The following is a 23,956-nucleotide window of genomic DNA, read 5'->3' on the forward strand; positions in this document are numbered from 1 at the left end:
CCTTGTAGATCGCGAGCGGAAGCGTTCAAGAGAACGGGGTTGATGGAGTCGTACTCGTCGTGATCCAAATCACCGATGATCCTAGCGCCGAACGGACGGCACCTCCGCGTTCAACACACGTACGGAGCGGAGACGTCTCCTCCTTCTTGATCCAGCAAGGGGGAAGGAGAAGTTGATGGAGATCTAGCAGCACGACGGCATGGTGGTGGAAGCAGCGGGATTCCAGCAGGGCTTCGCCAAGCGCTACTTGAGGAGGAAGAGGTGTCACGGGAGGGAGAGGGAGGCGCTAGGGCTTAGGGTGCGGCTGCCCTCCCTCCCCTCCACTATATATAGGGGCTAGGGGGAGAATGCCCCTTGGAGATCCCATCTAGAGGGGGGGCGGCGGCCCCTCGAGGGGCAACGGCCCCCTTAGGGTTTCCAACCAGGGGGGGCGCACGCCCCCTCAGGGGGCAACGGCCCCCTAGGGTTTCCAACCCTAGGCGCCTTGGGCCCTTGGGTGGGGCGCACCAGCCCACCAGGGGCTGGTTCCCACGCCATTTCAGCCCATGGGGCCCTCCGGGATAGGTGGCCCCACCCGATGGACCCCCGGGACCCTTCCGGTGGTCCCGGTACAATACCGGTGACCCCCGAAACTCTCCCGGTGGCCGAAACTGGACTTCCTATATATAAATCTTTACCTCCGGACCATTCCGAAACTCCTCGTGACGTCTGGGATCTCATCCGGGACTCCGAACAACTTTCGGTTAACCGCATACTAATATCTCTACAACTCTAGCGTCACCGAACCTTAAGTGTGTAGACCCTACGGGTTCGGGAATCATGCAGACATGACCGAGACTGCTCTCTAGCCGATAACCAACAGCGCGATCTGGATACCCATGTTTGCTCCCACATGTTCCACGATGATCTCATCGGATGAACCACGATGTCAAGGATTCAAGCAATCCCGTATACAATTCCCTTTGTCAATCGGTACATTACTTGCCCGAGATTCGATCGTCGGTATCCCAATACCTCGTTCAATCTCGTTACCGGCAAGTCACTTTAATCGTTCCGTAATGCATGATCCCGTGACTAACTACCTAGTCACATTGAGCTCATTATGATGATGCATTATCGAGTGGGCCCAGAGATACCTCTCCATCATACGGAGTGACAAATCCCAGTCTCGATCCGTGCCAACCCAATAGACACTTTCGGAGATACCTGTAGTGCACCTTTATAGCCACCCAGTTATGTTGTGACGTTTGGTACACCCAAAGCATTCCTACGGTATCCAGGAGTTGCACGATCTCATGGTCTAAGGAAATGATACTTGACATTAGAAAAGCTTTAGCAAACAAACTACACGATCTAGTGCTATGCTTATGATTGGGTCTTGTCCATCACATCATTCTCCTAATGATGTGATCCCGATCAATGACATCCAATGTCCATGGTCAGGAAACCGTAACCATCTATTGATCAACGAGCTAGTCAACTAGAGGCTCACTAGGGACATGTTATGGTCTATGTGTTCACACATGTATTACGATTTCCGGATAACACAATTATAGCATGAACAATAGACAATTATCATGAACAAGGAAATATAATAATAACCATTTAATTATTGCCTCTAGGACATATTTCCAACAATCCGGCATCCCGAAGCTTCGTGATGTCCTCCTCCGTGACGGAGGAGGCCATCCACTTGCCTCCCGCTCCGGACATATTCGGAATGACTTTGCGGAGAAGGTGAAAGCTTGGGCGCTGGAGCTCGAGCGAGAGAGAATGGATGAGCAGAGGAAGAAGAATGCGTGGGTGACAAAGGGGAATCCTTATCTCTTTATAAAGGCGGTAGAAACCATGCGCCTCCCCACTTGCCCTATAAACTCGCTTATTCCCCAAGCGCCGTGTTGATGGCGCGTTTGGGTTACCCACACCCGTATTGATGAGAATCCCGTGATAAGGGGACACGATCTCTGCTTCGACAAGACGTGTCAGTAAAACCGCCTCGCAAAATGTGCGGTAACGGGTCAAGAAAATGGTTCGAATAATGACCGAGCCACAGTGTGATGTCGCGCTATGGAAAAATTGTCAGCAGATTAGACTCGTGGAATATTATACTCTCTACGGTGGTATGTGGAATTGGTTTGCAGAGCCGGACACGATTCTTGTGTTCAAGATCTACTTTGAAGTATTCGGCCAATTTTAACAAGGCAGCCGGCGGCGACGAGGGCGGCGCCAGGGCTGCCGATTGCTCGGGAAGGGGCGACGATAGCGCCACTGATGGATCAGCACAGGCGGCACAGGAAAGGGTACGGCTCGTTTCCCCTTTGTTTTTGTTTATCGTCAGAAAAAGTGTACTCTGCAAGCTTCTCTTGTTCATCGCATCGTAGCATGATCCGTGCTGCCAGCTGATTAACTGCACTTTCATGGTCATTGCCTGCTGCAATGGTGTGGTTACCGTGGTTTGATTCATGTGTATGGTATTCCTCTCGCTGATCACCAGACTAAATCTCTGCCTGCTCCGGCCTGACTGTTTAACTCGTTTTGGTAGCTTTTGCACCATCAAATTGGCAATGTAACCCCATGGGGGAGGACTGGAAGGCGTGGTGGTGGCGGTGGCACTGCCGAGGGAAGACCGAGGCCAGCTTCCAAGCCTGGGGGCAAGGGGTTCAAGGATATTGGTGTGCAGACTGACCAACTCCCCGAAGGCGCCGATAGATGTGCAGTGGCTGAAAAGCCCGAAAGTGAGGCCATGGTAGCACCTGAGAGGGTATGCATGAGCATGACTTCGTGTTCTGTTCTTCACGCCCCCTTTTTTACATTCGCACTGAATGTTAAGTGTTTACTCCCTCCATTCCCTTATACAGGGTCACAAACTCAGAACAGGTACCAAGATAAAATTTAATGATTGCTTTGCAATTTAACTTTTCTTTTCGTTAATCGGGCTCATTAATACGCTTGCATGCATGCAAGGAAGGAATGAGAAGAAAGTAGCACAATGTCATTATGACTACATGCATGCAGTATTAAATAAGTTGCTAGTATGAGGAAACTTCATTAATTTTTGCCTCGGTTACTGTTAGTGGCCTTGTATAGATGCAAAATGTATTTTTTATAGAGGCCTTGTATAAGGGAATGGAGGGAGTATTTATATTCATAGGCTGTTAATTGTTCTGCTACTGTCGGAAGAGAAAGCCCAGCTTCGAAGCCTAAAGGAAATGACATCCCAGGAGCTATCTCTGAAGGTTTTCAGACCATGACGATTCCGCCGGTGCCAAAGAGGGTATGCTTTCCTGATTGTCCCGTGGCTGCTCATATTTCACTGAAACAACTTTCATAGATCGTAATATGTGTAGCAGAGCTGAACACCTTTCCTAATTTCTCAACCTTGACACCTCTGCTGGCTAGTTCTAGAAATAGTGCATTTTCTGGCATCAGAACTAACTTGCAATGTCTTTTCGCATAAAAATTCATCACCAAAATAGTTTTATCATATATTGCTCGGGATGCATAGTTTTTCTGAGTTTGCCTCTCGTGTGCTGCTATTATTACTGATCTACCAATATCAGTTTATATGCTAGAGTTTAGCTGCCATGAATTAAGCTCCTAAATCCTAAATCTTATTCAACTGTTGGATGCAGGTAGTATGTGACCCCCCAGAATATATAACTGGTAGGAAGTTAAGTAAATGTAGCTCTGGCAAGGTCTATGTTGGCAGACGAATAGATATGCCTGGTGGAGCATACGACGGTCGAAATGCACACGAGGTTCTCTTATCTACCTGCATTAAATGGACACCAAAATCTGTTCTTGATAATATACATTTGTTTGTGCATCAGAGGCTTGATGAGATCCTCTTTTATCTAAAAAGAATCTTATCTTCGTGTAGGTTGCACTTAAATTTGAGCATCGAAAAGGCAGAGCAGGTTGCTATGACACCCCATTAGAGTGGAAAGTATATCAGTAAGAATTATACACAATCATCCCTTTTTTACATTTGTATAGTTTTCTATGGAGGATGTCATGTTATCCTTTTGTGAGCAGGACTCTCAATGGCTGTTATGGCATACCATCGGTACACTACATGGGTCGTCAAGGAGACTACCACACTCTTGTGAGTTTAACTTTCCGAGAGAAAAAAATTCACTCAGAAGTGCCTCTCAACTCATTATGCTATTTTCACTGAACAATCACTCTAAATTTCAGATAATGGATATGCTTGGTCCTAACCTCTGGGATGTTCAGGATTCACTGGAACAGAAGAAGTATACTGTCCATCTTTTCACCCTCTCTGCTTGTTCTCCTTACTACTTGCTGAAAGTATGAACTCCCCTAACAGGATGCCATTTCAAATGGTTGCTCGTATTGCCGTTGATGCCATATCAATTTTTCAGAAGATTCACTCCAAAGGGTAATTTAAAGCCATTTGATGTTTTTGAGTTGCATTTCCCATAGTTTTTATTCACTGATGTTAACACTTGCTGCTTTTTTCCCCAGTGGTGTTAACACTTGCTGCTCCTGCTATTATTCCCAGCTTTGTACATGGTGATGTCAAACCTGAAAACTTTTTGCTCGGTCAGCCTGGATCTGCTCAAGAAAATAAGCGTTTTCTCATAAACTTTGGCTTAGGTATGCTATTACATAAGATAGTTTCATCCATACATGAAGATATTCAGCTTGGTGTTCTCAAAACACTATGCCCTTTGCTCAGAGGAACTGGCTACTTGATAGATTGTTGATGCATCTTATGCCCCACTAACCTTTTTCGCATGGTTCTTCTGATACTAAAATTATGCAGCATCCAACTGGAAAAGAGGATCATCCAGCAAGCATGTTCAGTATGACCAGAGGCCAGACATATTTAGGTTTGTTCTTACTACTTTTTCTGTACATAATTACTGTACAAATTTGACTTTTTTCCTTTTCCCATTTCCCAGGGGAACAATTAGATATGCCAGCGTCCATGCCCATTTAGGTCGTACAGCTAGTAGGAGGGATGATCTGGAGTCACTAGCATACACCCTTTTGTTTTTGTTAAGAGGAAGCTTGCCATGGCAAGACTGTCAGGTAGTCTTCAATGTGCTCGACAAGTCGACAGAGTTTGATTATTATTTTCTACTAGCTCTCTTAAATCTACTTTTGTGTTGATTGGCTTATTATTGCAGGGAGATAACAAGAGCTTTCTTGTTTGTAAGAAGAAAATGGAGACTTCTCCCGAGGTGCTGTGTAGATCCTATCCAGCTCCATTCAAACATTTTCTTGAGATGGTTACTACTATGAAATTTGAAGAAGAGCCAAAGTACCAAAAACTTATTTCTCTCTTTGATGATTTGATCGAAAGACCTGCTTCAAGACCCATCAGAATCGATGGAGCTCTAGAGGTCTGTACTGCTTTAACCACAGCATGCTTCTATACTCGGTAGTTTAATTTGCGTGTATTATATTTGGCCATGCATCATTATAGGTTGGACATAAACGTGGAAGAATGGTCGGAACTCCTGAACAAGATGAAAAACCTATGAAAAAAGTTCGGTTGGGGAGCCCAGCAACTGAATGGATATCTGTTTATAATGCTAGGCCGCCCATGAAGCAGCGGTAATTGTTTTTAAATATAAATTAATGGCATATTCTTCATTTTTAATGTTTGTTTGCTCAGGCATTATTTCTTTTATGAATTGTCATTCCTTGCCCTTTACAAGTGGTCTGTTCATAGTTCTTCAAGTGCCATGAGATCCTGGCCACTCGCCGCCCCCTCCCCTACTTGCCTCATAGGCACATTATCATCATAGGTTCTTCATACCTGAGATCAATGTCAAGATGACTTTAACCATTAGGTGGCCCAGTTACTGTCTTGTAGTGATTTTCGCTGAAAACAAAACTGCCTTATGATGATGATCGATGTTGTGAATTCCACTTTTTTTTAAATGTCATCTGCAGTAATGAACTAATGATGACTTTCATTGTACCTGATATCCTGGTGAAAGCAGGTATCCGAAACAATATGATTATGCTTTTCAGTAATTAAACCATTCATCCTAGTTGTCAGGTATGAAAGCGTTTGGTTTCCGTTTATTTTGATCTAAGCCTAAGAAGCTCCTGTTTCTATGGCTACACTCGCTTGCTTGTTCTAGAGTTTGAGAGATCTGAAGCCTGCCTATTTCAGTAGTTATTGATCAATGTTTATAACCTTCCTAAATAAAATATGGTATTAACTAATGTAACTGTAAATATATGTATCCTGCCCTTTTTAGATACCACTACAATGTAGATGACTCAAGGCTGGATCATCATATAGAAAAAGATAAAGGGGATGGCATTTCAATTAGCTGTATAGCTTCTTCTTCAGCAAATCATTGGGCTCTCATCATGGATGCTGTGACCGGCCTTCATTCTCAAGTTTACAAGTTTTCACAGATTTTCCTTCCTGAGGTGTGCCACTATCTTTGTCTTCTCTAGTTTGCATTTTTTAGGGATCCAAAATCCTGACACTTTCATGTTTCTAACCTTGTATGTAGAATTGGATTATAGAGCAGTGGGGGAATGACTATTACATAACAGCAATAGCTGGAACAATCAATGGAAGCTCATTGGTTGTAATGTCCAAAGGTTTGTAAATAGCTGCGCTCTGCTGATAACTGCTGTTCTTACTGGCCTATTGTCATTTGCTTTAACTGCCCCCTTCGTGAAGATTATATTGTCGAATAGAATGCCTCTGTACGTGTGGCAGACTGGCAGTATTGTCTTAATCCAATACATCACAGCGGCGTTTTATCACACAGCTTATGTGGGGTCAGAGCGGAGGAGATTATGGTTATACCAATTTTATACCGCATTTTGTCGTACGTGCAGTCAATGCCTTCCGAAAAAGAACAGTTATCTTGAAACAAGCATTTAGTAGAACATCCTGTACGCAAAGGTTATGTAGGGGTCGTCAGAAATTCAGAATTTGCTTTTGCATGTAGGGTAGCTGTACAATTCTCTTCTGTTTATTTTTATTTTATGATTTTTGGGTCTTGGCTATAATACTCTCTGCCTTCTCGGTTATGATACAAAAGGTACACACTTAGGTGCGTGTTCGAGAAGAAATTCAGAATTTGTGCGTGGAGGTCACGCAGCATTGTTGGGGCACAATTCGTAAGTGTGTCCTGGACATGTCAATATTGATTTGTCTTTGGTCACTGTTCTTTAAACTAGCGCTGAGAAAACATTGTACCAGTTTTCTGTTTTAAAATATTTTCATATGACGTGACCATATGGTGATTAAACAAAGTTTATCAACATCTGTCTACTGTGTACATCCTTGCTATTTCATATATGAGCACGGAGGACTGTTGATCACTTTCTATCCATGATATATACTTCTAATCTGATTTTTGATGCAATCACAGGAACTCCTTACACACTGCAGACATACAAAGTCAGTGAATCTTTTCCGTACATGTGGATTAGTAAACAGTGGAAAGAAGGTTTTCATGTAACATCTATGGGCACTGCTGGGAGTCGTTGGGGTGTTGTCATGTCGAGGAATGCAGGATACTCCTACCAGGTTAAAACACTCTGCCTGCACTCCTTCGCGATAGATCATTTTCATGAATTTGGTGGTTCCTCATGTTATAATTTCATCCGCGATGAACACTCATTAAATTAATGCGATCAATGTAGCATTGCCTCATGGCAAGTGGCAAAACTGAATCTATCTTGCACCCTGCAGGTTGTTGAGTTAGATTTCCTGTATCCAAGTGAAGGACTCCGTCGGCAGTATGACGCCGGTTACAGAATAACCTCATGTGCAGCAACGCCTGACCAGGCCGCTTTTATCATGAGCAGAGCCAAGAAGCCCAAGAAGAAACCGATGGACGAAACACTTCTAACTTCTGCTTTCCCTTGCAAGGCTATAAAGGTACCCCTGCATATTTTGCTAGCTCTGAATTGCTCTCCAAATCTGACGACCTGTTCACTTTCTATATATATAAAGGGGATAACCCCGGCCTTTGCATCCATATGATGCACACTATCATGTTTACTAAAAGATGTCAGATATTCAAAAGAGCCCCACAAGACCAAAAATACTAAAATACAAGACCACAATCGGTCAGAAAAAAGATTACATGACTCGGTCACATAACCAGCCAAATCGGTTGAATAAGCCCCGTGCTAGCGTCTTAAAAGGATGCACCCAAAAGCCATATACTCCGGAGCATGTCCACACACCAATTGTTTAATTAAGATGTACTTTCCTTTCAGAAAAAACAACTCCTTCAATTTCTGCCATAAGGTGCATGCATGTGTTTCATCAATGATATGTTTTAAAACATTGTCACTGATCCAATATTTCAGGAGCAATGGGCAAAGAACCTATACGTCGCCTCGATCTGCCACGGGCGAACTGCGTGTTGATGGCTGTGGTGAACCTCCGAGGCAAATTTGCTCGAGTTATAACGCTACTGAGCTTCTTGGGGTTCTTTTTGGGATTTTGTGTTGCGAATGGCCGGCTCTGGCCTCTGGGAGTACCCTGCTCTAGTTTGTAAATAATCGTGGTTAATTTGGTTGGCAACTTTGCCCCAAGACGCGCACAAGTGGGCATGAAAACGTGCACCTGAAATGCAGCAACAGCGCTGGCCCCTCCCTTTTCTTTTTAGTACGAGTAAGAGAGAGCAACAGTGGCCTTTGGCTGTCTTCTGCCACGTCGTCTAACCAACGACGAGCAGTGAGCATATCATAGTTTGGCACGCACGCGCTGCAACAGGGGCTTTGTGTGATTGTGTGGCACTGAGAGTCTGACGAGACTGTGTGTGTGTGTGTCCAGTCTTAGGTGCGACGATTGCTGATGATATCCCTCGGTTAGTTTTCTCCCGCATAGGGCATACCGGTAAATTTTCTCCCGCATCCGTCCGCGGATAGGGGGACCAGTCCACGGGCAGGAGCCGGCCATCCAGTGTTATCTTGTATATGTCCATCAGTAAAGGGTAATTTGAAATTTAAATAAAGTCTGATACATAGCACGCATTGGATCACACCAGCGCCGGGTTGTATGCTCGATCACAACTAAAAAGAAGCAATTATGCTTAGTTTCTACCTGCCCGATCGCAAAAGAATATCAGTTCGGCAGTCCGTGAAAAAAGCATAGATTCTCTGCCTTGCAGAACCGGCAATTCAAGCCTCCTTGCTTAAGGTGTCGTCGTTGCCGTGTAGGTAGCCTCCTCCTCCTCTGTCGCCTCCAACTCATTTTTCTGTCGCTGCAACATCTTGTAGCAGACGACTTGCACGATCATTCTAGCGTCGGCATCCAAAGACTCCAAATTCAAGGACAACATTTTGGCGTCCTCCGCATCGGTTGCTTCACCTTCTTTTTTTCGAGCATCACCTTCTTCTCTTCGAAATCACACATTAAAAAAATATGATCATGATATTTTACAAAAGTATTTATAGAAATGTAAAAAATGTTAACATTTCAAAAAAATGTTTCATGTCATTCAAAAAAAAGTTCATCGTGTATTTGGAAAAGGCTAACCACCTCAGACGGATCAACTTCCATGGCTAGCTTGTAGTTTTTATTTTGGCCGGTTTTTCTTCGGCTTCTACATGGTTTTTATTTTATTTCTATTTTTATTTATCCTTATTTTTCATGCTTTCATTTTTAATGCGTGATTTTTTTTCTAATTTCACATTTTTTTCCAAATTCGTCTATTTTTTCAGTTTTGTGCTAAATTTCTAGTGAACTGTTTTCCATTTCAATGAACTTTTTCAAATATTCGATTTTTAATTTCAGTTTTTTGCAACTTTATTTAGTGAATTTTAAAAAAAACCTCTGAATAGGTTTTCCAAAGTCGATGGAAATTTTCAAATACGTGAACATTTTTCAAAATCAATGTACTTTTTTACAGAATATAAGAACTCTTATTATTGTCTGAACTCTTTTCAAAATTGATGAAATTTTTCCAAAATTAATGAACTTTTTCAAAACTGGTGAATGTTTTTCAAATTTTTGAACTTTTCTTCCTACTGATTATTATTTTTTCTAAATCCGTCAACCTTTTTCAAATTCGTGAACCTTTTCAAATTCATGAACATTTTTAAATTCATGAACTTTTTATAATTCAGGAAATGTTTACAAATTTGTAAACTTATTCCATAATACATGAACACTTTTTTTACCAAATTTTGTAATTTAACCGAAGAAACCCGATGGAATTTTCCTAAAACATGAAACTAGCTAGCAAAAGACGAATAGAAAAAAAAAGTGAACTATACTAACCGAGCGAGCAACTAGCAAAGGAGTGTGATTGATCGTTTAAAAAAAACGGTGGCCGATTGAGGGAGGCTGAGCTAGGGCGAATCCTATATGACGCCCGTGTGTGTCCGATCGGCGCTTCCTCGCTGAAGCGAAGGGAGCGAAGGAAGCGACACGGGCTGGCCCACTTCGAGTAGGTTCCCTGAACTGGGTTTTTTTATTTGTTTTTGTTTATTTTTACCGGTTTTCTGGTTTTCTTCATGTTTTTCCTTTTTCCTTTTTTGCTTCTTTCTTTATTTTCTTTTCTGTTTTCCTTTTTTGTTTTTTGTTTTTTCTTTTGTTTTTATAAATTAGAATTTCTCAAAAAAGTTTATGGAATGCTAAAAACAGTTCATCATGCATTATAAAAATGTTTATTGTACATTAGAAATTGTTCAATGAATATAAAAATGTTCACTGCGTTTTTAAAATTTGTTCGGCATATCTTTACACAAATGTTCAATGTGTATTCCAAAATTGTTCAACGTATATTACAAAATGTTCAATGCGTATACGAAATTCGTTCAGCATATATATTCATATTTTTTTCAAAAGTGATCATCGTATATTGAAAAAGTTCATCATATAATACAATAAATTTTGTCATGTATTAATAGAATGTTTATCCTACATTAAGAAAATGTTCAATAGACATTACAAAATGTTCAATGTGATTTTTTAATATTTTCAAAATAAAAACATGTCCCATTTTTGTAAACTAGATGCTACAGTATGTACCACTACAATAAATCAACCAAAAAACAAAGAGAAAAAAAACGTGCGCAATCAGGGTGGGCCCGCCCATTCCTGCCAGGCTTCAGCGAAGCCGCAGCTTCTTGCCGCACACGAGCGGCGGCTAGGGACTCTCGGTATGAGTTGCTATGCAGACCTTTCCTAGTCAATGCCCCATAGGCGTCGAAAAGTGCACTGGGCGGACTTAATCTGGCGAGATAATTCTAGTGATTTTTTTCGGTTCAATTGTTTTTGAAAAACTAGCTACTGGGTGTTTTATCAGCTTTTTTCCTTTTTTTCAAAAGAGTTTCATGTGTATTAATAATTTTAATACATATTAAAAATTACCATACATAAGAAGAGTTTAGTTTGCATAAAATAAGTGTTCACCATATGTCAAAAAAGTTCACTGTATATAGAAAAGAATTTCTAAATTTAAAAAGTTTGATTTGTATTGAAAATGTTCATCGTACATTAAATAAAAAGTTTGGCATACTTTAGAAAAAGTTCACTGCATATAAAATATGTTTTTAGTATATTATATAGAAGAAATATTGAAAGTGTGGAAACCTACAAAAAGAGAAAAAAAGAACAATCAAACCAGGAGAAAACAAATCAAAAAAGAGAAAAATCCTAAGAAAAACCAAACACAGAAGGAGAAAACCGAGAAAGGAAAATAAAAAAAGGAAAATGATTAAATAAATAAATAATTGTAAAAAATAACAAAAGGAGAATAAAAAACAAAATACAAAAGCCACAATGGAAAAAAAAGAAAAAACAGCGAACAAACAGACACAAGATACACGAGCAAGAACTAGTCTGGCCTACTATGACTCGTTGCGGGGGTAGGCACACTTTTTTTTATGGAAAGGCCTTTATGGCTCGGTTTATTAAGTTAAAATAACACTTACATAGTCAGCTAATAAACTAGAAATAAAGCAAGGGGAAAGTCCGACCACACTGGCGGAGGGTCAACTCGCCCCTGCTAAGCTAGCCCATACCATTTCTGACTCCCTATTAGAGTGTTCGATTAAAACATTTCCGAAATCGTTCAACATATTGCGACATTCATCAAGTATAGGAGCTGCCACCATTGAGTGTCTGGTGTTTAAATTCAGGCTTCTACAACCACCAGATTATCCATTTTGCACACGAAATGAATTGCACCCAAAGCTAAGAGCAGATTTTAAACCCTCCGTAAGAGCTGCTGCTGCTGCTTTTGCCGAGACTACAATCGCGACATGCTCCAGTTTAGCTGTAGAAGCACCAATGAAAATTCCTTTGTGACCCGGACAATGGCACCACATGAACCCGAGTGATCATCTTCTGAAAAAGAAGCGTCGACATTTAGAGCTTGGTTTCCTGCCAATGGCTTCTTCCAGCGATTTGTTCTCGGATTAGATACATGTTTCCTAGCAGCGCGAACACAGTTCAAGGCCAGTGCTAGAATCGCTGGTTCGGTACAAACTGGAATCTGCACCTGTTCATCTTTACTGATCAGGCGACGTTGCCACCAGATGTACCAACGGATCCCAGAGACAAACTCGGGTACGAGACGTGACACGCTTAGTTGACACCCGGACCTTGAACGTTGCCTTATTTTTTTTCTAGAACGAAGGCTTAAGAGGAGCCCGATTTTGAATTAACAAAGCCATCAACCGGCCAGGATTGCACAAGGCCACCAAGCAAGAGCGCCCGAAAGATATAAGGGAGCTGATTGAGCAGCTTACAACGCAACGCACACTACTGCACACAAAGGAAGAGACATGAAAGATCTGCAAGTAATGTCGAAACCTGCTGCACATCGACACCAAGAGCAGGAAAGCAGAGTAGCCTCGGGGATCAGCCAAAGGCCTGCAAGCACTGAGAGTAGCCGGATCATGGGATTGAGACCCCGCAACCTGTCTTCCAACGCCGAAGAAGACCCCAATCTTCTCGCCTAGGCTCGAAGGCCGCACCGGCGGGTCGTTGGGCGCTCACCCGAGAGCACGGACATATGCCGGTCGTAACCCAGAACAGGCATAGCTCATGTTTCTCACCACGTCGTAGGCTCACACCACTAGCTGCACTGCCACCCGCCCGGGCAACCGAGAACAGAAGGAAAGCCGTTGGGGGGATTGTCGAAGAAACCAGCTGCAAAGACCCAAGGGCGAAGCTTGGAGAAGCCTCTGCTTGGACTCGCAGCCGACGGGCGCTCTCCTACCTCGGCGCCACTCACACGGAGAACCAGACGACCCAAGGCGGCGCCTCCAAGGAGGGAACGACGCGCAGGGCGCCGCCACCGCCCAACCCGAGACGAGTTTTGGGTTTTCACCCGGGATCTGGGACGGGGATGGATAGGGGAGTCCTCAGCAGTGCCTCGAAGGAGAAAGGCGATGCGCGCACGCGCCATCACCGCCGTGGTCGGAGAGCCTACCAAGGGTTTCCCCCGGACTCAGACTATGCCACCAGCACACCGCCGGCACCGGAACTGGCAGCCAGAGCTGTAGAGCGGACAGCCAGAGGGGAGGAGTGAGCAGAGGAGGAGAAAACAGCCCGACCTTCAGATCTGGATCGGAAGAAATCCGCGCCTCGACCACCCCCCGCCGGCTCCGCCCCGCCCGAGCAGCCGAGGAGGCCGGCCGCCACATCTCGCGCACGCCGCCTGTCGCAGAGGCCGCGCCGCCTCGCCGACCGAGGCCGCCGCCCCGGAGTCCGTGGTCCTTCGCGAGGGGAACGAAGCGACGAGGGACCTCGCCGCCACCTTCATCGGCGGCCGCCACGGCTTGCCTGGCGTCCCTCAGGTGGCGGCAAGGGGAGGAGATGCTGGAGGGGGTGGCGGTGCCGGGGGGAAACCCTAGTCGCCCCCGGGTCGCGGGGGGGGGGGGGGGGGGGGGGGACGTTATTTTGAAAATAAAAGAAAGAAAGAAGATCGTCTGCGCAACCGATAGAGCCAACAGAGAGCTCCTCTTCGGCACCTTATGCGCCAGTTGGCGCAGCAGCGCGTAGGGCGCATCAGCGTGGGCCTTGGCCCAGTTAAGCATTCCCAGCACTTTTCGACGTGGGCCTACCTAGTTCCCCGAGAACTTTTTTTATGGAAAGGCCTTTATGAATAAAAACAGACACTTTTTTGAGAAATTCGAATTTATAAAAACAAAAAAAAAGGAAAACAGAAAAGAAAATAAGGAAAGAAGCAAAAAACAAAAAAGGAAAAACATGAAGAAAACCAGAAAACCGGTAAAAATAAACAAAAACAAATAAAAAAACCCAGTTCAGAGAACCTACTCGAAGTGGGCCAGCCCGTGTCGCTTCCTTCGCTCCCTTCGCTTCAGCGAGGAAGCGCCGATCGGACGCACACGGGCGTCATATAGGATTCGCCACTCATACCGTCCAATAATAATAATATCTAAAACTTGCATACATTCTGGGCCGGACCATTTTAACAGATTTTCTTTTGCGGTCGTTGTTTCATGCCAGGTTTTCTTTTTCGCTTATTATTTTCTGTTTTTATTCTGTTCATTTTTTTAATGATTTCCGTTTTTTCTTTTGTGTTTATTTTCTTATCTGTTTTCTTTGGGTTTTTTTGTTATTAAGAAATGAAATATTTATACATAATATTTTTTGAATACACAGTAATTTTTTTGCAACATGATGAACATTTTTTATCATGTTGAATATTTTTTAAACAACACGGTGAACAAGTTTTAATTAAATGTTAAACCTTGTTATTGTACCGTTCTACCGACCACTACCATGATATTCTTGACCATATGTCAAAAACCCTTAGCATATATAAGCCACACATGGGCATATAAACATTCACTTGCACTTGAATAGAATCCCTTCATGGCTCAGCGTTTTGGGACAAACTCGAGGGACCTCAAAAGGCTTAGATTACATCTAGGGAAGCGGACCTTTGTGGTGGCTTTGTATTCGATCTGAGTGACTAGTCAAGCACTTCACTCGTCAAAAGGAAGGAGTCTGGAGGCGATATTATCTTTGATATGAGCTGCTACTCGAAATGGTCTCCTCGTCACCTCTCCAACATAGAATTAAATTGCACTCCAGTAAAGAGACCAAACCTATTAAGAAACAACGACATGTCAAATTTTATCTTTGAGTATAACGAAGGCGCATGTACACCCCTGCTAACTTTACTCCGTGAGTACTAATGATGAGTTACCCCCTACTCTCATTTTGTTTGCATGGAAACAACACTAGCGCCATCGTGTGCGAGATCAACCATTGTGTTAAGCTAAGGAAGTTAGAAGGCCTTGCCTAAGCAAGTTCCGACCAAAGCTGAAACTTCACTCACCGAAAGCAAGACGCATCAACCTAAAGCTTCATAAAATAAATGAATAAGGTAAAGTTGACATCTAACATGCTGAAAGTATAGAATACATACCCTTGCAGGTTCAGGAAAGCGATAGACTCCTCAAGAGATCCTTGGAGCCGCAACGGCACTCATATCGGTCGCTTTAATGCCGCATGGAGCCTCCATGTTGCTATGCCACTTGCCTTTGCCAACCAGAAGCTATGCGGACCCTAGTTGTGACGACAGTAGTCTCCATCGCCATGATACTTCATGAAGCCTCGATATTACAATGCCACTTGTCTCTTTTGCCTTCGTATGGCATGGAGGCTCAATGCCATAAAGTCGCTCGCCTTCACCAAGTAGAAGGCGCGTACCCTTGGAGCAATGATGTCGCTCATCCGCATCACTTTTGATGCTCGCATGAAGCTATGACATTGCAACGTAGCTTGCCTTCACCAATCTAAAAGCTACATGGACCCTTGAAGCTACGATGTCGGTCTTATCCGTCACCTTCACACAGAGCCTTGATACCACAATTTCACTGGCCTTCGCCCACTCAAAGCCAGTCGGACCCTTTGAGCCGTGAAGCCACTCACCTCTGTCAACTTAGTTCCGCATCAACTCTCCAAGTCGAAGCACCGACTTTCAACACTGCTTACTTGCCTAATTTCTCGTTGATGGCTTCCATAATCGTCACAAAATGGAACGAGGGAATTGCTATAATCTTACACGGGTGTCCCACCTAGTACTACTAGTTATTATGTACGCGCAACATGTTGGGGAACGTAGTAATTTCAAAAAAAATCCTACGCACACGCAAGATCATGGTGATGCATAGCAACGAGATGGGAGAGTGTTGTCTACGTACCCTCGTAGACCGTAAGCGGAAGCGTTATGACAACGCGGTTGATGTAGTCGTACGTCTTCACGATAGACCGATCCTAGCACCGAAGGTACAGCACCTCCGCGATCTGCACACGTTCGGCTCGGTGACGTCCCACGAACTCACGATCCAGCAGAGTGTCGGGGAAGAGCTTCGTCAGCACGACGGCGTGATGACGGTGATGATGAAGCTACCGGCGCAGGGCTTCACCTAAGCACTACGACGATATGGCCGAGGTGGATTATGGTGGAGGGGGGCACCGCACACGGCTAAAAGATCAAAGATCAACTTGTGTGTCTATAGGGTACCCCCTGTTGGAAATATGCCCTAGAGGCAATAATAAAATGGTTATTATTATATTTCCTTGTTCATGATAATTGTCTATTGTTCATGCTATAATTGTGTTATCCGGAAATCGTAATACATGTGTGAATACATAGACCACAACATGTCCCTAGTGAGCCTCTAGTTGACTAGCTCGTTGATCAACAGATAGTCATGGTTTCCTGACTATGGACATTGGATGTCATTGATAACGGGATCACATCATTAGGAGAATGATGTGATGGACAAGACCCAATCCTAAGCATAGCACAAGATCGTGTAGTTCGTTTGCTAGAGCTTTTCCAAATGTCAAGTATCATTTCCTTAGACCATGAGATTGTGCAACTCCCGGATACCATAGGAGTGCTTTGGGTGTGCCAAACGTCGCAACGTAACTAGGTGGCTATAAAGGTGCACTACGGGTATCTCCGAAAGTGTCTGTTGGGTTGGCACGAATCGAGACTGGGATTTGTCACTCCGTATGACGGAGAGGTATCTCTGGGCCAACTCGGTAATGCATCATCATAATGAGCTCAATGTGACCAAGTGTTTGGTCACGGGATCATGCATTACGGTACGAGTAAAGTGACTTGCCGGTAACGAGATTGAACAAGGTATTGGGATACCGACGATCGAATCTCGGGCAAGTAACGTACCGATTGACAAAGGGAATTGTATACGGGATTGATTGAATCCTCGACATCGTGGTTCATCCGATGAGATCATCGTGGAACATGTGGGAGCCAACATGGGTATCCAGATCCCGCTGTTGGTTATTGACCGGAGAGTCGTCTCGGTCATGTCTGCATGTCTCCCGAACCCGTAGGGTCTACACACTTAAGGTTCGGTGACGCTAGGGTTGTAGAGATATTAGTATGCGGAAATCCGAAAGTTGTTCGGAGTCCCGGATGAGATCCCGGACGTCACGAGGAGTTCCGGAATGGTCCGGAGGTGAAGAATTGTATATAGGAAGTCTAGTTTCGGCCACCGGGAAAGTTTCGGGGGTCACCGGTATTGTACCGGGACCACCGGAAGGGTCCCGGGGGGTCCACCGGGTGGGGCCACCTATCCCGGAGGGCCCCATGGGCTGAAGTGGGAGGGAACCAGCCCCTGGTGGGCTGGTGCGCCCCCCTTTGGGCCTCCCCCTGCGCCTAGGGTTGGAAACCCTAGGGGTGGGGGCGCCCCACTTGGCTTGGGGGGGAAGCCACCCCCTTGGAGATTGGATCTCCTAGGGCCGGCGCCCCCCCAGGGGCCCTATATAAAGAGGGGGGAGGGAGGGCAGCCGCACCCAAGCCCCTGGCGCCTCCCTCTCCCTCCCGTGACACCTCTCCCTCTCGCTGAGCTTGGCGAAGCCCTGCCGAGATCCCCGCTACTTCCACCACCACGCCGTCGTGCTGCTGGATCTCCATCAACCTCTCCTTCCCCCTTGCTGGATCAAGAAGGAGGAGACGTCTTCCCCAACCGTACGTGTGTTGAACGCGGAGGTGCCGTCCGTTCGGCGCTCGGTCATCGGTGATTTGGATCACGACGAGTACGACTCCATCAACCCCGTTCACTTGAACGCTTCCGCTCGCGATCTACAAGGGTATGTAGATGCACTCCTCTCCCTCGTTGCTAGATGACTCCATAGATTGATCTTGGTGATGTGTAGAAATTTTTTAATTTCTGCTACGATCCCCAACAGTGGCATCATGAGCTAGGTCTATGCGTAGTTTCTATGCACGAGTAGAACACAAACTTGTTGTGGGCGTAGATGTTGTCAATTTTCTTGCCACTACTAGTCTTCTCTTGTTTCGGCAGCATCATGGGATGAAGCAGCCCGGACCGACCTTACACGTACGCTTACGTGAGACAGGTTCCACCGACTGACATGCACTAGTTGCATAAGGTGGCTAGCGGGTGTCTGTCTCTCCCACTTTAGTCGGATCGGATTCGATGAAAAGGGTCCTTATGAAGGGTAAATAGAAATTGGCATATCACGTTGTGGTTTTACGTAGGTAAGAAACGTTCTTGCTAGAAACCTATAGAAGCCACGTAAAAACATGCAACAACAATTAGAGGACGTCTAACTTGTTTTTGCAGCATATGCCTTGTGATGTGATATGGCCAAAAGGATGTGATGAATGAAATATATGTGATGTATGAGATTGATCATGTTCTTGTAATAGGAATCACGACTTGCATGTCGATGAGTATGACAACCGGCAGGAGCCATAGGAGTTGTCTTTATTTTTGTATGACCTGCGTGTCATTGAATAACGCCATGTAAATTACTTTACTTTATTGCTAAACACGTTAGCCATAGAAGTAGAAGTAATCGTTGGCGTGACAACTTCATGAAGACACGATGATGGAGATCATGGTGTCATGCCGGTGACGAAGATGATCATGGCGCCCCGAAGATGGAGATCAAAGGAGCAATATGATACTGGCCATATCATGTCACTATTTGATTGCATGTGATGCTTATCATCTTTTGCTTCTTATTTGCTTAGTACGACGGTAGTAAGTAAGATGATCCCTTATAATAATAATTTCAAGAAAGTGTTCCCCCTAACTGTGCGCCGTTGCGAAAGTCCGTTGTTTCGAAGCACCACGTGATGATCGGGTGTGATAGATTCTAACGTTCACATACAACGGGTGTAAAACAAATTTACACATGCAAAACACTTAGGTTGACTTGACGAGCCTAGCATGTACAGACATGACCTCGGAACACAAGAGACCGAAAGGTCGAACATGAGTCGTATAGAAGATACGATCAACATGAAGATGTTCACCGATGTTGACTAGTCCGTCTCACGTGATGATCGGACACGGCCTAGTTGACTCGGATCATGTTTCACTTAGATGACTAGAGGGATGTCTATCTGAGTGGGAGTTCATTGAATAATTTGATTAGATGAACTTAATTATCATGAACTTAGTCTAAAATCTTTATAATATGTCTTGTAGATCAAATGGCCCACGCTAATGTTGCCCTCAACTTCAACGCGTTCCTAGAGAAAACCAAGCTGAAAGATGATGGCAGCAACTATACGGACTGGGTCCGGAACCTGAGGATCATCCTCATAGCTGCCAAGAAAGATTATGTCCTAGAAGCACCGCTAGGTGACGCATCCATCCCAGAGAACCAAGACGTTATGAACGCTTGGCAGCAGCATGCTGATGATTACTCCCTCGTTCAATGCGGCATGCTTTACAGCTTAGAACCGGGGCTCCAAAAGCGTTTTGAGCAACACGGAGCATATGAGATGTTCGAAGAGCTGAAAATGGTTTTCCAAGCTCATGCCCGGGTCGAGAGATATGAAGTCTCCGACAAGTTCTTCAGTTGTAAGATGGAGCAAAATAGTTCTGTCAGTGAGCACATACTCAAAATGTCTGGGTTACACAACCGCTTGACTCAGCTGGGAGTCAATCTCCCGGATGACGCGGTCATTGACAGAATCCTTCAGTCGCTTCCATAGAGCTACAAGAGCTTTGTGATGAACTTCAATATGCAGGGGATGGAAAAGACCATTCCTGAGGTATATTCAATGCTGAAATCAGCGGAGGTGGAGATCAAAAAGGAACATCAAGTGTTGATGGTGAATAAAACCACTAAGTTCAAGAAAGGCAAGGGTAAGAAGAACTTCAAGAAGGATGGCAAGGGAGTTGCCGCGCCCGGTAAGCCAGTTGCCGGGAAGAAGCCAAAGAATGGACCCAAGCCTAAGACTGAGTGCTTTTATTGCAAGGGAAGTGGTCACTGGAAGCGGAACTGCCCCAAGTACTTAGCGGACAAGAAGGCCGGCAACACCAAAGGTATATGTGATATACATGTTATTGATGTGTACCTTACCAGCACTCGTAGTAGCACCTGGGTATTTGATACCGGTGCGGTTGCTCATATTTGTAACTCAAAGCAGGAGCTGCGGAATAAACGAAGACTGGCAAAGGACGAGGTTACGATGCGCGTCGGGAATGGTTCCAAGGTCGATGTGATCGCCGTCGGCACGCTACCTCTACATTTACCTACGGGATTAGTTTTAAACCTCAATAATTGTTATTTAGTGCCAGCTTTGAGCATGAACATTGTACAAGGATCTCGTTTAATTCGAGATGGCTACTCATTTAAATCCGAGAATAATGGTTGTTCTATTTATATGAGAGATATGTTTTATGGTCATGCCCCGCTGGTTAATGGTTTATTCTTAATGAATCTCAAACGTAGTGTTACACATATTCATAGTGTGAGTACCAAAAGATGTAAGGTTGATAATGATAGTCCCACATACTTATGGCACTGCCGTCTTGGTCACATTGGTGTCAAGCGCATGAAGAAGCTCCATGCTGATGGACTTTTAGAGTCTCTTGATTACGAATCATTTGACACGTGCGAACCATGCCTCATGGGTAAGATGACCAAGACTCCGTTCTCCGGAACAATGGAGCGAGCAACCAACTTATTGGAAATCGTACATACTGATGTGTGCGGTCCAATGAGTGTTGAGGCTCGCGGTGGCTATCGTTATGTTCTCACTCTCACTGATGACTTGAGTAGATATGGGTATGTCTACCTAATTAAACACAAGTCTGAGACCTTTGAAAAGTTCAAGGAATTTCAGAGTGAGGTTGAGAATCAACGTGACAGGAAAATAAAATTCTTATGATCAGATCGTGGAGGGGAATATTTGAGTCACGAATTTGGCACACACTTAAGGAAATGTGGAATAGTTTCACAACTCACGCCGCCTGGAACACCTCAGCGAAATGGTGTGTCCGAACGTCGTAATCGCACTCTATTGGATATGGTGCGATCTATGATGTCTCTTACCGATCTACCGCTCTCATTTTGGGGCTATGCTTTAGAGACTGTCGCATTCACTTTAACTAGGGCTCCGTCGAAATCCGTTGAGACGACACCGTATGAATTATGGTTTGGGAAGAAACCTAAGCTGTCGTTTCTAAAAGTTTGGGGATGCGATGCTTATGTCAAGAAACTTCAACCTGAAAAGCTCGAACCCAAGTCGGAAAAATGTATCTTCATAGGATACCCTAAGGAAACCATTGGGTATACCTTCTACCTCAGATCCGAAGGCAAGATCTTTGTTGCCAAGAACGGGTCCTTTCTGGAGAAAGAGTTTCTCTCGAAAGAAGTAAGTGGGACGAAAGTGGAACTTGATGAAGTACTACCTCTTGAACCGGAAAGTAGCGCAGCTCAGGAAAATGTTCCTGTGGGGCATGCACCGACTAGAGAGGAAGTTAATGATGATGATGATCAAGGTACTTCGGATCAAGCTCCTACTGAACTTCGTAGGTCCACAAGGACACGTTCCGCGCCAGAGTGGTACGGCAACCCTGTCTTGGAAATCATGTTGTTAGACAACGGTGAACCTTCGAACTATGAAGAAGCAATGGCGGGCCCAGATTCCGACAAATGGCTAGAAGCCATGCAATCCGAGATAGGATCCATGTATGAAAACAAAGTATGGACTTTGACTAACTTGCCTGATGATCGGCGAGCCATAGAAAATAAATGGATCTTTAAGAAGAAGACAGACGCGGATGGTAATGTGACCATCTATAAGGCTCGACTTGTCGCTAAGGGTTATCGACAAGTTCAAGGGGTTGACTACGATAAGACTTTCTCACCCGTAGCGAAGCTGAAGTCCGTCCGAATCATGTTAGCAATTGCCGCATACTATGATTATGAGATATGGCAAATGGACGTCAAAACGGCATTCCTTAACGGCTTTCTTAAGGAAGAATTGTATATGATGCAGCCGGAAGGTTTTGTCGATCCTAAGAATGCTGACAAGGTATGCAAGCTCCAGCGCTCCATCTATGGGCTGGTGCAAGCATCTCGGAGTTGGAACATTCGATTTGATGAGATGATCAAAGGTTTGGGTTTACACAGACTTATGGAGAAGCCTGTGTTTACAAGAAAGTGAGTGGGAGCTCTGTAGCATTTCTCATATTATATGTGGATGACATACTGTTGATGGGAAATGATATAGAATTCTTGGGAAGCATAAAGGCCTACTTGAACAAGTGTTTTTCAATGAAGGACCTTGGAGAAGCTGCTTATATATTAGGCATCAAGATCTATAGAGATAGATCAAGACGCCTCATTGGTCTTTCACAAAGTACGTACCTTGACAAGATATTGAAGAAGTTCAATATGGATCAGTCCAAGAAGGGGTTCTTGCCTGTATTGCAAGGTGTGCAATTGAGCACGGCTTAATGCCCGACCACGGCAGAAGATAGAGAAAAGATGAGTGTCGTCCCCTATGCCTCAGCCATAGGGTCTATTATGTATGCCATGCTGTGTACCAGACCTGATGTAAACCTTGCCGTAAGTTTGGTAGGAAGGTACCAAAGTAATCCCGGCATGGAACACTGGACAGCAGTCAAGAATATCCTGAAGTACCTGAAGAGGACTAAGGATATGTTTCTCGTTTATGGAGGTGACGAAGAGCTCATCGTAAAGGGTTACGTCGATGCTAGCTTTGACACAGATCTGGATGACTCTAAGTCACAAACCGGATACGTGTATATTTTGAATGGTGGGGCAGTAAACTGGTGCAGTTGCAAGCAAAGCGTCGTGGCGGGATCTACATGTGAAGCGGAGTACATGGCAGCCTCAGAGGCAGCGCATGAAGCAATCTGGATGAAGGAGTTCATCACCGACCTAGGAGTCATACCCAATGCGTCGGGGCCAATCACCCTCTTCTGTGACAACACTGGAGCTAATGCATCATCATAATGAGCTCAATGTGACCAAGTGTTTGGTCACGGGATCATGCATTACGGTACGAGTAAAGTGACTTGCCGGTAACGAGATTGAACAAGGTATTGGGATACCGACGATCGAATCTCGGGCAAGTAACGTACCGATTGACAAAGGGAATTGTATACGGGATTGATTGAATCCTCGACATCGTGGTTCATCCGATGAGATCATCGTGGAACATGTGGGAGCCAACATGGGTATCCAGATCCCGCTGTTGGTTATTGACCGGAGAGTCGTCTCGGTCATGTCTGCATGTCTCCCGAACCCGTAGGGTCTACACACTTAAGGTTCGGTGACGCTTGGGGGGGAAGCCACCCCCTTGGAGATTGGATCTCCTAGGGCCGGTGCCCCCCCAGGGGCCCTATATAAAGAGGGGGGAGGGAGGGCAGCCGCACCCAAGCCCCTGGCGCCTCCCTCTCCCTCCCGTGACACCTCTCCCTCTCGCTGAGCTTGGCGAAGCCCTGCCGAGATCCCCGCTACTTCCACCACCACGCCGTCGTGCTGCTGGATCTCCATCAACCTCTCCTTCCCCCTTGCTGGATCAAGAAGGAGGAGACGTCTTCTCCAACCGTACGTGTGTTGAACGCGGAGGTGTCGTCCGTTCGGCGCTCGGTCATCGGTGATTTGGATCACGACGAGTACGACTCCATCAACCCCGTTCACTTGAACGCTTTCGCTCGCGATCTACAA

At 44.9% G+C, this 23,956-nt stretch overlaps 1 protein-coding gene across 1 annotated transcript; it reads left to right on the plus strand.

The window, feature by feature from the left end:
* The first annotated feature begins 2,057 nt into the window (after nucleotides 1–2,057).
* Nucleotides 2,058–8,213, plus strand: LOC109732834 (casein kinase 1-like protein HD16). Its single transcript, XM_073498695.1, has 20 exons — nucleotides 2,058–2,300; nucleotides 2,543–2,761; nucleotides 2,859–2,877; nucleotides 3,183–3,274; nucleotides 3,633–3,758; nucleotides 3,881–3,954; nucleotides 4,036–4,105; nucleotides 4,198–4,311; nucleotides 4,572–4,620; nucleotides 4,790–4,856; nucleotides 4,929–5,058; nucleotides 5,157–5,372; nucleotides 5,456–5,586; nucleotides 5,929–5,978; nucleotides 6,010–6,037; nucleotides 6,243–6,420; nucleotides 6,507–6,597; nucleotides 7,380–7,537; nucleotides 7,703–7,891; nucleotides 8,022–8,213. Exons 1-20 carry the CDS (start codon nucleotides 2,058–2,060, stop codon nucleotides 8,211–8,213), a joined length of 2,436 nt encoding a protein of 811 aa, XP_073354796.1.
* Nucleotides 8,214–23,956: the final 15,743 nt, after the last annotated feature.

Source organism: Aegilops tauschii, chromosome 5 (assembly GCF_002575655.3).
Source record: "Aegilops tauschii subsp. strangulata cultivar AL8/78 chromosome 5, Aet v6.0, whole genome shotgun sequence".
In the NCBI taxonomy this organism is placed as follows: domain Eukaryota; kingdom Viridiplantae; phylum Streptophyta; class Magnoliopsida; order Poales; family Poaceae; genus Aegilops; species Aegilops tauschii.